Source organism: Pygocentrus nattereri, chromosome 3 (genome assembly GCF_015220715.1).
Source record: "Pygocentrus nattereri isolate fPygNat1 chromosome 3, fPygNat1.pri, whole genome shotgun sequence".
In the NCBI taxonomy this organism is placed as follows: Eukaryota; Metazoa; Chordata; class Actinopteri; order Characiformes; family Serrasalmidae; genus Pygocentrus; species Pygocentrus nattereri.
The window spans coordinates 25,698,392-25,711,681 of NC_051213.1; the positions used below are offsets into that span (position 1 = coordinate 25,698,392).

The 13,290-nt window shown below is 39.8% G+C and overlaps 1 protein-coding gene across 2 annotated transcripts in view; it reads right to left on the bottom strand.

Annotated features, from left to right (window-relative positions):
- Window positions 1-13,290, bottom strand: part of osbpl10b (oxysterol binding protein-like 10b) — a 53,459-nt gene that overhangs the window by 31,830 nt on the left and 8,339 nt on the right. Inside the window, exons 4-6 of one of the 2 annotated variants that reach the window (XM_017709177.2) lie at window positions 10,275-10,505; window positions 962-1,181; window positions 218-363 (exon numbers count right to left, since the gene is read on the bottom strand). In XM_017709177.2, the coding sequence (XP_017564666.1) occupies window positions 218-363; window positions 962-1,181; window positions 10,275-10,505 (597 nt within the window). The remainder of the gene's footprint in view (window positions 1-217; window positions 364-961; window positions 1,182-10,274; window positions 10,506-13,290) is intronic. The other variant, XM_017709178.2, reaches the window with a different exon arrangement.

Genomic DNA, 13,290 nt, shown 5'->3' on the forward strand with positions numbered 1-13,290 from the left:
TTTTTTTTTACATTTTTTAAATTAGCATTATTGTGGGGTTATTGTATTTCCTCATTTTTGACAGTTTTTACATTTATGTGCTGAACTAAAGGCCTAACTTTAAAAGTTACGGTTTGCTATTGTATATAGGACATACATATGACCTCAAGCATACGATAACAAATAAAACAGCAAACACTAAAATATAAGAAATAAAAATATGCATGTGCATTTATACCTCAGAATCTTTCAGCACGTCTTTGCTCCTGTGTGCTGGGGATGCAGGTGGTTTGTTGCAAGTCGAGGTAGACAGGCCTGTCACTCCTCCATTCTTCACCGGCTCGTCTGAGGTAGGCTTGAGACCCGGCCAGCCAGAAATGTTTTCTACACACATACAAACATGCACAAAACACATTTAGACACAACAAAACATTTCTAAGACTGAAACTCATGTTCAGCAAACTACACGTGCATTTTGATATTGTGCTCCTACTCTTTTAATTGTTTCTACTTCACAAATGTGAAAACAGTTTCCGGAGTCACACTGGTGTTTTTCATGTATTTTTAAAAATAATTCTCAACAATACCAACGGAACTTTATCAAGTCAAGATTTCTTAATATACTAGATGATCATATTCAAACTGAACTGCTTTGACATCAGAAATGTACACCCTTTATTTTACACTTATCGTATGAATGTTAAACTTTCTCTACTTGGCTGACAGCTTCATTTCAGTGGTGATCATTTGCTCTAAATATCAGTGCTGCCTAACAAGTGAGTGACACTTCATTATCAAACAATTAAAAACCAACTGCATGCTGGTCACAGTGAAGCACAGCAGTTTCCACCAAGATGTCAGCCTGTATTTGACTGACACAAAAAAATAAAAAGACATATACATCGCAACATCTCCAGCTTTTGACCACTATGTCTAACCTACAGCAAAGGTTACAGCCACTGCAGGCCAAAGATTAGCTCACCTGTGTTTATCCCCTGTGTGTGCGCGGTAATGTTGCGAGCAGCCTGGCTAACATTGTGCTGGAGAATGCTCAGACACTCTCCCAGACAGCTGAGTGTGGCTGCAGACGTGGCCTTGAGCAGCAGCAGGTCGGGATCCAGCGAGGAGAGCGGCCCACGGCTGGGTAGAGACTCGATGGAGTTCAACAGGTTCTTCTGCTGGCCCTCTGCCTGTGACATGACCTGTGGAGAGCAACCAAGTGAGGAAAAGACTCTTAGAAACTGTGGAGCCTCTGTTTTGGTCATCTTTGAAAAGTCCTTTGAAAAAGAACTCCTTGCCCTTTAAACTGAAAGGGCTGGTACAGTATGTGAGACCACACTTTTCCTCATGTAACTTATATACATATTACAAAAATTACAAAAATATTACAAAAATAATAAAAGTTGGGACAGTGTGACAAATGCTAACATAACAGAGCAGTGATTTGTAAATTCTATTTGCCCTGTATTAAATAAAAAAAAACCCACAATATTTAACCCCAACTGATCCAGTTCAGAAAGTGTGTTTTTAATCATTCTTCCATTATTCAGCTATACATTCTTCAGCTGCACAATCGTATTGGACCTTCTTATCTGTATTTTACACTTCATAATATGTCACTTTTTCAATAGGAGACAGACCTGTGCTGCAGGCAGGTCTGATTGTGTAGCCATGCGTGTGCATGCAAAGCATGGTTTGCCACTGTCATGTGGAAATAAGCATTGATTTCCCTGAAAAAGTCGTTGTCTAGAAAGCAGCATATGCTGCTTCAAAATGTGCATATATCTATCAGTGTTAGTGGTTAGTGTCATGTTCATGGATGTCTATATTACCCATGTCATTTTCACTAATACACCACAATAATAAGACAGGCGCTGGCAAGAACCTAGATCGTCCTTTTTTTCTTCAGCCCGCCGAGCCCATGCGGTGGCTGGTTTTAATGGTGGAGGGATGGAAGGTCACTGGCATTCGGTTATGCTTTTTGGCCTTGCGCTTTTTCCGCACAGAGATTTTGACATTCCCTGAATCTTTTCATGATGAACAATACAGAGGGTGAAATATCTAAAACCCTTGCAATCACTGGTTGAGAAACATTCTTCTGAAAATGTTGGTTTATTCGCCTGTTGCAATTTTTGCTGGTGTGGTGAACCTTGACTCATCGTTGATCGAGAAGGACTATGCCTTTTCTGGATGCTCCTTTTATTTAAAAGGAGTGTCCCATCTCTTTTGGAATGTGTAAGCATTTCTAAGAATTTCAAAGCCAAGAGCAGTACACCGGGTGGCACGGTGGGTAGCGCTGTCGCCTCACAGCAAGGAGGGCCTGGGTTCGATTCCCCGGCTGGGCGACCACGGTCCTCCCCGTGTCTGTGTGGGTTTCCTCCAGGTTCTCCAGTTTCCTCCCACAGTCCAAAGACATGCAGTCGGGCCAACTGGACATGCTGCATTGTCCCTAGTTGTGATTGTTTATGTCTGTCTATCTGCCCGCCCTGTGATGGACTGGCGACCTGTCCGGGGTGTATACTGCCTTCCACCCGATGACAGCTGGGATAGGCTCCCGCACCCCCCTGCGACCCTGAGGGAGAAGCGGCTTGGAAAATGTGTGCGTGAGCAGTACACCTTATATACAGACATACAACCCTATTATAACACAGTGCATAGACTAACTAAATGGCCATTTCTAAGACTGAAACTCATGTTCAGCAAACTACAAGTGCATTATGATATTGTGCTCCTACGCAGCAGCTTTCGAGTGCTTGTATAATTATGTAAATCCTACTTGAGCTCTGAGGACACTTAATATAAAGTACCATAATGGTTTCCCCTATATTACAAGAAAAGCGCAGCACATTAATCCAATCTGGAGAGCTTGTATTACAGGCCTTGTCTCTGTAGGATGATGGGGAACAGACTGAGACTGATATAATCCCACCGGAGAGAAACTAATCTCCTGGATTAACTCAATCCCCGTATTCCCACAATAACAGGGGTTCAGCCCAACCTGTGGAGCACCGTTTAGTCACATGAGTCAAGCTATTAAACACTACTGGGATAAATGGTGGTATACTAAAAACTGCAGTGTGTTATGGACTGCATGTTTTTAATATGTAGACCCTCTGATGAGCAGCTGAGGGGAGGGCTCTAGGAGAAGAGCCAAGCAGAGGCGTGGGCGGTGTGAGTTTGGCAGGAGCTAGCTGGTGCAGTTGTCATCTATTTTACAGTCTGTCAGAGGCTGCGTAATGATCTCCGAGCATTTGATGTGCCGTGGATATAGAACTGCTCTAATGAAAAAGGGATAGACAGCTGAGGAGGATTGGGAGGAAGTGACTCATTACTTTGGGCCAGCTCAAGGAGGAAAGAGTACGCACACACTTTCTGCCTCTGTCTTTCACCATCACTTTCTCTCATCTTTCTTTCTTCCCTTATTGCAACACAGTTGCAGCACAAGTGCACTTTTAACAAAGCCAGGATTCATTTTAGCAGATGAGAAATACTGACATAGTTTCACGGCACCTCAATAAAAGATTATGGCACACACATTAAATCTTAACAGCAACATTTAATAGTCCCAGAATGCGGTTTTTAAGCTCTTACCATCATGGCCCATAGATTATGCTAATCAAATATTAGCGGGTTTTTATAAAATTACACATTAGGTACCATAGTAACACACAGATCACCACTGGTTAAAACATTAAAAGTCAACAATTGTTAACCATCACTAAACCTTCTGTAGACATACCTAGTCACTTTTTACAGTGGCACTGTATTAATCTCGAAAGTAAGATGATGTATCTTGAAGGTGTAAGGAAATTTTGACAACAAGTGCTTTGGGCTAGATACTTGGGATCTGCTGTTTAAATTTGGGAGAATTATTCCTCTTCTGAAGGAAAAACATTTGACGACCAATTGAGTTTAGTACTATATCACTAATACTAGCACCATTAGCCTTTAAATCAGTGGCTAACAGTCAGATTTTCCAATAGGGATTCCCAATAGCTGTGTGATGTGTGTACGTAATGCATGCTGGCTCCTGCAGTTGGATGAAAACATGAAAATGATACAAAGTCATAAATTCCATAAAACTGATAAGGTTAAGAGATGCAATGTTGAACAGCATGAAAAATAATACATTAAATAGTAGTTTTAGGCCAGAATGCTCCTTTAACTGGCTGTTCTCTTTACAACTGATTCCAGTTTTAATTCATAACTCAGGCAAACGGAGGGGTCAGGCTCCTTTTCTGTTCTGCTGAGATTCCCCCGTCACAGCTCAGCAAACTTTGAGCAACAAGGAGAGATTTTGCTGTGCTTGGTGATGCTTAGATTCTCATAACTCAACCCTCATGAAAAATAGATACATTTTATTATTCTATCTGCCTCTTTGATCCATTTCATTTTTTCCCCCCAAAGGTTTCAGCTCCAGTAAATATTGCTGAATGCAGCTCATGCATGCTGTTGCTATGTCTCTATGAAAATATAGGTTACAACAATTTACAACCATCCATTCAGAGGTTCTTTAGGAGAACAAAAACAGCTCCTCTGTCATTGCTCCAAAGAACCTCTTGGAGGAAAAAAAAAACAATTTTTTTTTTAAACAAAGTACGGGTAAATTTTCTACTGATCAGGTGAGAATGTGCTTCTGAACTTTATGCTGTACTGAGGAGCTCTGGTCTTAGAAGAAATGACTCTGAGCTCTCTATTCAGTCTTTACTTGCTCTTTGGCTCCAATGTCCCCATTTGAGCACAAAGCGTACGTGGAGTACTCAGAAACACTCTCTTTCACTGCGGCATGCTCTCCTTTTCCCCTTTCCCTCAATGCTCTTTTATTTCCCTCTCTCACTCTTTTGTTCCTGCTTTCTCTCTTAACAGTAGAGTCCATGGCATAGTGGCAGCAGCTGTAAGAGGACACTTCTACCCTCAAGATCAGAGTCTCTAACACAGGTAAAAGACTTTTCTCACAGAAACACGCTTAAGCTCTTCATAGATGTAGCACATCATGACCCACATCTTTGCCAGGTCTATCACTATTTTCATGGCATTAAGGTTTTCATGACTAAAACACAATTATGCATACTTAGCAATGTTGATAATATACAATATAGTGCAAAAACCAGAGACCACCCTTTAATTACTTAATTTTAAAAAATGGTCATTAACTATGAGTTATTTACGTTTTCAGGAGATATACCTGTATAAGTACAGGGAAAGTCAAAAAGAGTGAAAAAAAAATGGAGTTTCCAAAAAGGTATAGAGAAACTCCTAACGTTTCTGCAAGACCTGGCAGACCACCAGCACAGTCACCATCACATAAACAGCACTTAAAGCTTCCTATTTAGACAGATTAAAAAAACGTAAAAAAAAAATTCCACAGGTGTTTCTGTCCATCCTTCCACTGTGAGAAGACTGCTGTCAATGTCATTGAGAAAAGTGTTAATGAGGGGAAAAAAAGACAAAAAAGGAATATTTGCAAAATCAAGGAACTGAGAATACAACCAACCTCTGAGACTGAACTTTATATATATATATAAGTTCAGTCTCAGATACATATACATATACACACACACACACCTTATATCTCCATTTTTGTCATTTTTCAGTTTTTGACATAATACTATATGAGCACACTTTGTCAGTTAAAAAATTACTGATTGCAGCTCAACAGTGGCTGGACAATTCATTAACCACCCTCTTAAGTGGTGGACCATTCTCAGCACAGCCGCGGCACTGACATGGCAGTGTGTGTTGTGCTGGTACAAGTGTATCAGGCACAGGAATGTTGCTGGGGGCTTTACACACTGTGTACACTATATCACACTGTGCAGGAAGTACTGTAACAGAATTATAATGCATTTCACAGAATACAAATTGCTGGGTGCAAATAACTAGAAGTCTAGCCTCTAGTGCCCCTTCATTTTTGCTGTTGAAATTGAGCAATGAGATGAAAAAAAGCTGCAAATGGTGTGAAGTCTAAAGGGAAAAGGAAAAGAAGACAGATTGCAGCTATCTCCAGCAACCAGGAGCCAAGTAGTCACTCTCTCCTTTTCATTTGCAGACAAACTTTCACTTTGGTAAGCACGTTTAACTGACAGCTGACAGATCCTGTTCTCTGAGGAACCTCAGGAAGCCTTTTATCAGTCTCTGTGAGTACTATGAAATAGTGAATCAGGTCTATACAGTGCAGTCAATAACTAATAGAACAGTGAAAATTAAATAATGACTATTAGGTTAAGGCATTTTTAGAGAATGTATATTGGGGGAATCTTAATCGGCTAGATATCAGTACATATACTTACACAAACTGGAGTACTAGTTCTTGGCCAATTGTGCACACTATTTATTCATACATAAGAGATCTAAGAACAGGTCTAAAGTTGATTCTCAATGTGGAATTTGCATCTGGAGTTATTGTTCCTCAGAATAAGTGTTAGCAGTATAAAATTAAAAGTGACAGTGCAAAAAAGAGGTGAGGAAGAGGGTGCAGGCAGGATGCAGTGGGTGGAGACGGATGTCAGGGCTGATGTGTGACAGAAGGATAGCAGCAAGAGTGAAAGGGAAGGTTTACAAGACAGTGCGTCCTGCTATGATGTATGGTTTGGAGACTGTGGCTCTGTCTAAAAGACAGGAGGCTGAGCTGGAGGTGGCGGAGATGAAGATGCTGAGATTTCGTTGGGAGTGACAAGGATGGACAAGATTAGAAATGAGCAGATCAGAGGGACAGTGAAGGTGGAGCAGTTTGGAGATGAAGCCAGAGAGGCCAGGTTGAGATGGTTTGGATATGTGTTGAGGAGGAATAGTGGATATATTGGGCAAAGAATGCTGGAGATGGAGCTGCCGGGTAGAAGGAGAAGAGGTAGACCTCAGAGAAGGTTTATGGATGTAGTGAAGGTGGACATGGAGATGGTTGGTGTGAAAGTAGAGGAGGCAGTGGATAGGGCAAGATGGAGGCAGATGATCCGCTATGGCGACCCCTAAAGGGAGCAGCCGAAAGAAGAAGAAGAGTATAAAATTAACAGTGATGGTTTATTAAAAAGCAAGAAAGCACTGTTCTTGACTGGCCAAGTCAATCACCCAACCTGAAAAATGAGCAGGCATTTCACTTACTGAATTAAGACTGAAAGAAAAAAGAAAAAAAAAAAAAAACCAGCAGGAACTGAAAACAGCTGCAGAATAGTTCTTGTAAAATAGCACCAGGGAAGACACTTAGTGTCCGGTGGTGTCTATGGGTCACAGACTCCAGCCATAAATAAACTGGAAAGGATTTGCAACCAAATACTAATGTCTAACTTGTCTAAACAAGATTTAACTTACTTTGTTCAATTTTTTTTGACTGATGGAAATAACAGGAATATGTACAAAAAGGGCTGTGATGGCTATATGGTTTCTCCAGTATAGGTGCAGATTACTCAAACGTTAAAACTAAACTTCTACACTTTAACTGACAGTGATTCTTTTATATCTAATGTGCCTGAGCCAAAACAACAAAATTGTGTCACTATCCAATTACTTACAAATGTTTTAATTTGCACTGGTTATAGCTTACAGCTCATTGAAAATTATTTTCAGCTTATATAGTATTTAAAATAAATTAAATTGATTTCAAATTCAATTTATAAATTCAATTCTATGCATTAGACTCCATATTACAGTGCAGTCAACAGAGGCTATAATTAAACTGCTGTAAAGAGTGTTTGCCCAGAGCAAATACCACACAATGAGTGAAAAGTTCTGGATAGCCAATCATCTTCTTTTTGATTGCAATGACTAATAAACAAGAGTAATAAACAAGTGCTCCTCTAAAAACAGTTTCTATTTATGTTTTGATAATATCTTGATCTATGTAATAAAGGCTCCTACTAGCATAATCCAGTCTAATTAATTATTTAACTTAACACATAGTGGAGATGTTATGAAAGGCTGCTGAATCATTTCTCCTGCAGTGGTCTGACATGCGCAGCAAAGAAGCTCTTTTTGTGGTTCAGCTTAAATTATTTTCTCTTTGGCCTCTTTGGCCTGTCAAGGAAAGTTAAAGCGCTGCCTAACTTGTTGACAAGAATACACCTCAAGAGCCAGAAAGCCACTGGATATCAGGACATGTTGCATCAGAGACTGACACATATGGCTTTAATTAGGGACTGTTAATCTTACAACAAGTCACTTCTTATTAATCACTGCAATAAAACTGACAACTTAATTTGTTTGGCTTTGGGTTCAGAGCAATAGAAAACTGAATGAAAGAAATAGGTTTACAGTAAAAGTGCTTCCTCTGTGGTTTTTGACCTTCAGATAGCTGTTCAGATAGAACAATAAAGCTGTTTTATGGTGCAATTTTTCAAAAGTTTATAATGTGGTCTAACTAATAAAATAAGCTCTTCAAACCCCACTAGAATCTCATCAAACACACTCATTTTCCACTACAGAACTATCCAGCTATAGATTATGACATTCAGTAGCGAATTGATGGATAATTTATACTTTTAAGCCTGGCCAAAACACAGAAAGAGAGACTAGAGAGAATCCTTAGCATACACTTCACAGGTCATCTTCATTTTCAAGGGTTTTTTTGCATTTACATGACATCTTAACACAAAAACAGAGGGTATGCTGCACTACTGAAATATGAGACCAGAACTCAAACACAAAAATCTGCAATAGGGCATGAAGTTTGCACTGCTCCACTGCATCATTTTTCTTTGATGACTGTAGTAAGAATAGCAAAAGCTTCTTTTATATTGATAGTATGTCTTGATAAGCCACCGTTACCTCCACTAAGTAGTATTCACCTTACTCTATTTTTGTTGGTCCTCTTTTTTTCAGCTTGCCATTTTGAAATCCTGATTTGTGCTTTTTCTGTGACATTTTCATCTAAATTTAGCCTCATTCAGCCTAGCAATTCTTTCTACAGACTGTGACTGGGCTAAACTACTATAGGTTGACTCAGAGAGGCACACCCAGAAGGGGGGGCACACTGTTGTTGGCACTGTATCTAAAACTTTCATTATTATTTAATGAATTAAATGATTTAATTAAGAGTCAAACAGCAAAACATATCAAAATAAATAAAAAATATAATAGCAGCCCTGGATGTAAGACATGTTATAACTTAGTGTAGATTCAATCAGAGTATATGAATATACAATGATCTTCATTAAGTGCACTTCCTTGTATCTACACTCATTGTCCAATTCATCAGCTCCACTTACCATGTATGTGCACTTTGTAGTTGTACAATTACATCTCTGTTTCTCTCCGTTTCTCTGCATACTTTGTCAGCTTTCTTTTACCTGTTTAATAGACAGGACCCCCACATGCCCACCAGAGGAGCAGTGGATCTCTCTCATCATCAGTTTATGTCGCATTGTTTTTAACACCTTTAACACAATTGTCACTGCTGGACTGAGATTAGTCCACCAACCAAAAATATCCAGCCAACAGTGCTGTGTGGGCAGCATCCTGCGACAAAGTGTGCAGAGAACAGATGGACTACAGTCAGTAATTACAGAACTACAAAGTGCCTATATGGTGAGTGGAGCTGATGAAGTGGCCAATAAGTATAGAAACAAGGTGGGAGTACTTGATGAAGCGTCTAATCGTTGTATATTCACTGAGCCCTGGATTCCCCTCCTCATGAAAAGGACACAGTTAGCATTAAGTATTGCTACAACAATGTCAAAACAATGTGATGATACAGATTCTTTGCTGAATAGTGACTTTTAGATGCTGACGCATCACTCCCAGGACAGCTGAGCCGGAAGAGCTCCACAGAGGACTTAGCTAATACTGCACTTTGCAAACCAGATAAAAATAAATCTTAAAGAAGAGACAAAAAAAAAACACCACGACACTAAAAAACATGTGACATATAATAACATATACGTCAGAAGTTAACAGCAGAGATTGAAAACACTGCTGCTAAAAAACACAGTCTTACAGTTACACCTATACTACAAAGCCTGTTTTAAAGCAATAGTTCAGCGAATAATCTAGCTAATGTCTCTAACAAGTAATGCAAGCTTACAGGCCAGTAATTAGCCTAAATCACACATTTAACTCAATTCCAACACTGCGTTATAATGACTAGATTTCTGCCTAGATTTCCTGACACTATATGATGGTGTTTTTTTTTTTAAATGAACAAAAACAGACAAAATTAGCTATTTAAGATGGTTGCTCCTGTTTCCAGCTGTGCAAAATACTTTGACATCTGTCCTTTTAAGTATAATAATGGATACTTTGCTTTTTTGCCAAACTATCAACTGTTAGTTAGTTAGCCACACTCTCTCCACTGAACCTGGCCCTACCTCTTTGACCTGGTGCAGGTGTGCAGGATTGTGGCTGCAGGTCCGGAGGCTGGTGATGGGGGATTTGTGGTGGGTGATGGTGATGATGGAGCCGGGGGTCCCATGGCCATGCAGGGAGTTCTGTCTCTGGGTGGTGGTGGAGGAGCAGGGCGGGACAGGGTGCGGGAGTAAAGAGAAGCTGCGGGTCCGGCCAGCTGAGGAAGAGCAGGAAGCCGAGGAGGAGCGGCAGCCCTGAAAGAGACGGCAGCAGCAGCAGCTCGAGTGAGAGGGCCCACAGTTCCTCTCGAGGACACACGTGAGCCCTCGACCGTCACCCCACTGCCCCGTCACGCATGAGGGCATCTTCTGCTCGACAGGACCCGACAGAGCAGCCTCACACACAGGGAGGGAGGGAGGAAGAAAAGGAGGGAGGAAAGGGGTGGAGGGAGTAGCATGGAGAGGGAGGGAGAGGATGAGCCAGGAATGTGAGAAGAGAGAAAGAATGTGCTATAGCATGTATTATGTTCCCCAGGGAGCAGCGTGGAAACAAAGAACGCCATCACAGCTCAAATAAAATACCTCCATCATTTTAACTTTCTCTAGCACGCACAAAAATACAAGTACAAAATTCTGATCTCTCCTTCATGAAAACAGTCACAATATATAAAAACAGACATTTTGTGCATTAGTGCTACTCTTTCCAATATTTCCACATCTTTTCTACGCAGCCGCACCAAAATCAATATATCAATCTGTTTATATGACGGAAGTGTATCTAGGTCTGAACAAATGTGCATAGAAATGTCTGTGCAATTTGAGAGTGCTGCAAAAAAAGAACTCGCTCTAAAAGCCACTTCTAAAATGTATAAAGTATGTATATATGTATATGTATGTATAAAGTATGTACAAAGGATAAGTATAATCTTCACACAGAAAAGTAGAAAATTAACAGGAATGAAGATTCACTGAGTTCATGGAGACTGTAAGCATTTGCATGAGGCCTGACAGAGCTGCACTGCCTTAGTCTAATAAACAGTACATTATAAGAGCAGTTCTATATTTGAGGCAAGAAAAAGGTTGCATAAGCCAGAGTTTAGATAATCTAACACCTCTCAACGTACCTCAACGTGGCTGTGAACAGACCTTTTACGTGTTACCAGTTTATTAATAATTGTACTGAACTGCCAGTTTATAAATAACTGTGCCCACAGTCATTGCCCATTTTATTATGTACACTACAATATATGTGCTTTACTCACTGACTGTAAACCAAATGTTCCTGTGCACAAATTATTTTTTAGCCACCACCCTACATCACCAATCAATAAAAAAAGTGACCACAACAGGACCACTGCTGACCAGAACTTGTACACAGTACTACCCACATAGTAACTGGTCAGTGGTCTCTTTCCACTGATGGATGGGGTAGAGGGTGGCTGATAAATAGTGCAGCAAAAGATGAACTACAGTCAGTATTTGTCTACAATTGGCACCTGCAGTACTGAGCAAAACCCAGAGAACACTCTTTAATTTATTAAATTATCGGTAAAATGGCCATTAAATTGTTTTAAGTTATTCATTTTTCAGCATCAGGAAAAGAAAATCGGAAAACATTTTAAAAGAAAATTACACAGAAGCTTCAACAACTAAATACAACATCAAAATAAAAATGTATTTATTTTGTCCACCCTTTGCCTTTATTAGAGCTTCCATTCTTTTTCCATTCCAGCTTTAAGTCTTTCAAAGAAATCTGCAGGGACTTTCTTCACAGCTTCAGACTTGGACGTTGGTTGCATTTTTTGCTTGTCAGGATCCAAGTAATCATGAACACATTCAGTGATGTTGATGTCTGGTCTCTGAGGTGGTCAATCTATTATTCTAAAAAAACACCAGCAGCTTCTTTGTGACAATGAGTGATTTACACTTAGTCACATTCATCAGCTCCACTTATCATGTACGTGCACTTTGTAGTTGTACAATTACATCCTGTGGTCTATCTGTTCCTCTGCATACTTTGCTAGCCCCTGTTTACTAGTTTTTTAATGGTCAGGACACCCATAGGACCAGCACAGTGAAGGTATTATTTGGGTGGTGGATCATTCTCATCATCAGTTTGCATTGCGCTGTTTTTGTAACACCTTTTAACACAAGTGTCACTGCTGGATTGACAATAGTTCACCAACCAAAAATATCCAGCCAAACGTGTTGTGTGGGCAACATCCTGTGACAAAATGTGCAGAGAACAGATTTATTTCCATTTATTTCATTTTCTTAGTAACTGCTTCTTGACAGCTACACTGTATATACAGCTATACTGACTATGATAGGTGTACCTGAAAAAAATGGCCAATAAGTGTAGAAACAAGGCAGATGTGCCATACTGTCAAATCAGTATAGACAATGTAAAATGTGGGATGTACAAAAATGTGGGAAAGCAAGAATGTGCATTTGGAAGTTACAAATAAGGCTTCACTTTTTCACCATAAATCCCTTACATATATCAGATACAGCAAAACAAATTCAAAGATTAAATGGCCACGATAAAGGCTTCTGCAGTCTCATGAGTATGCTGCCGGCTTCTCTCAATAAAGATGTAGTAACAGATACAAAATACTGAATCATTTTTCCTCTACCAGCTTTAGACACATCAGCATAATGAGTCATATGCCCACTAAGTATAAACAATGACTGTAAAAGGCACCTTCAAGCCCTGTATGCTGGTAAACAAATATTTGGATTGACATGTGGCAGGCCTGCTTCAGTGAAAAGGAATTTTTAATGTGTAACTTAATAAACTACCACATGGAAAGTGAATGATTAATGTTTAACTCTGGAGAAGTTAAACATTAAATAACAACATGGCACTTGTGACACTTAACGCTGAATGCAGACTTCAATCATGCATTCCTTCACTTAATGCATAAAGATGAGACAGATTAATTCTCTAGAGCCATACTACTGTCACACTCCTTTCCAAATTCAGGAATAACCCAAAAAGAGGTAACAAAATATGGGACAAAACTATGTGGCCATACTT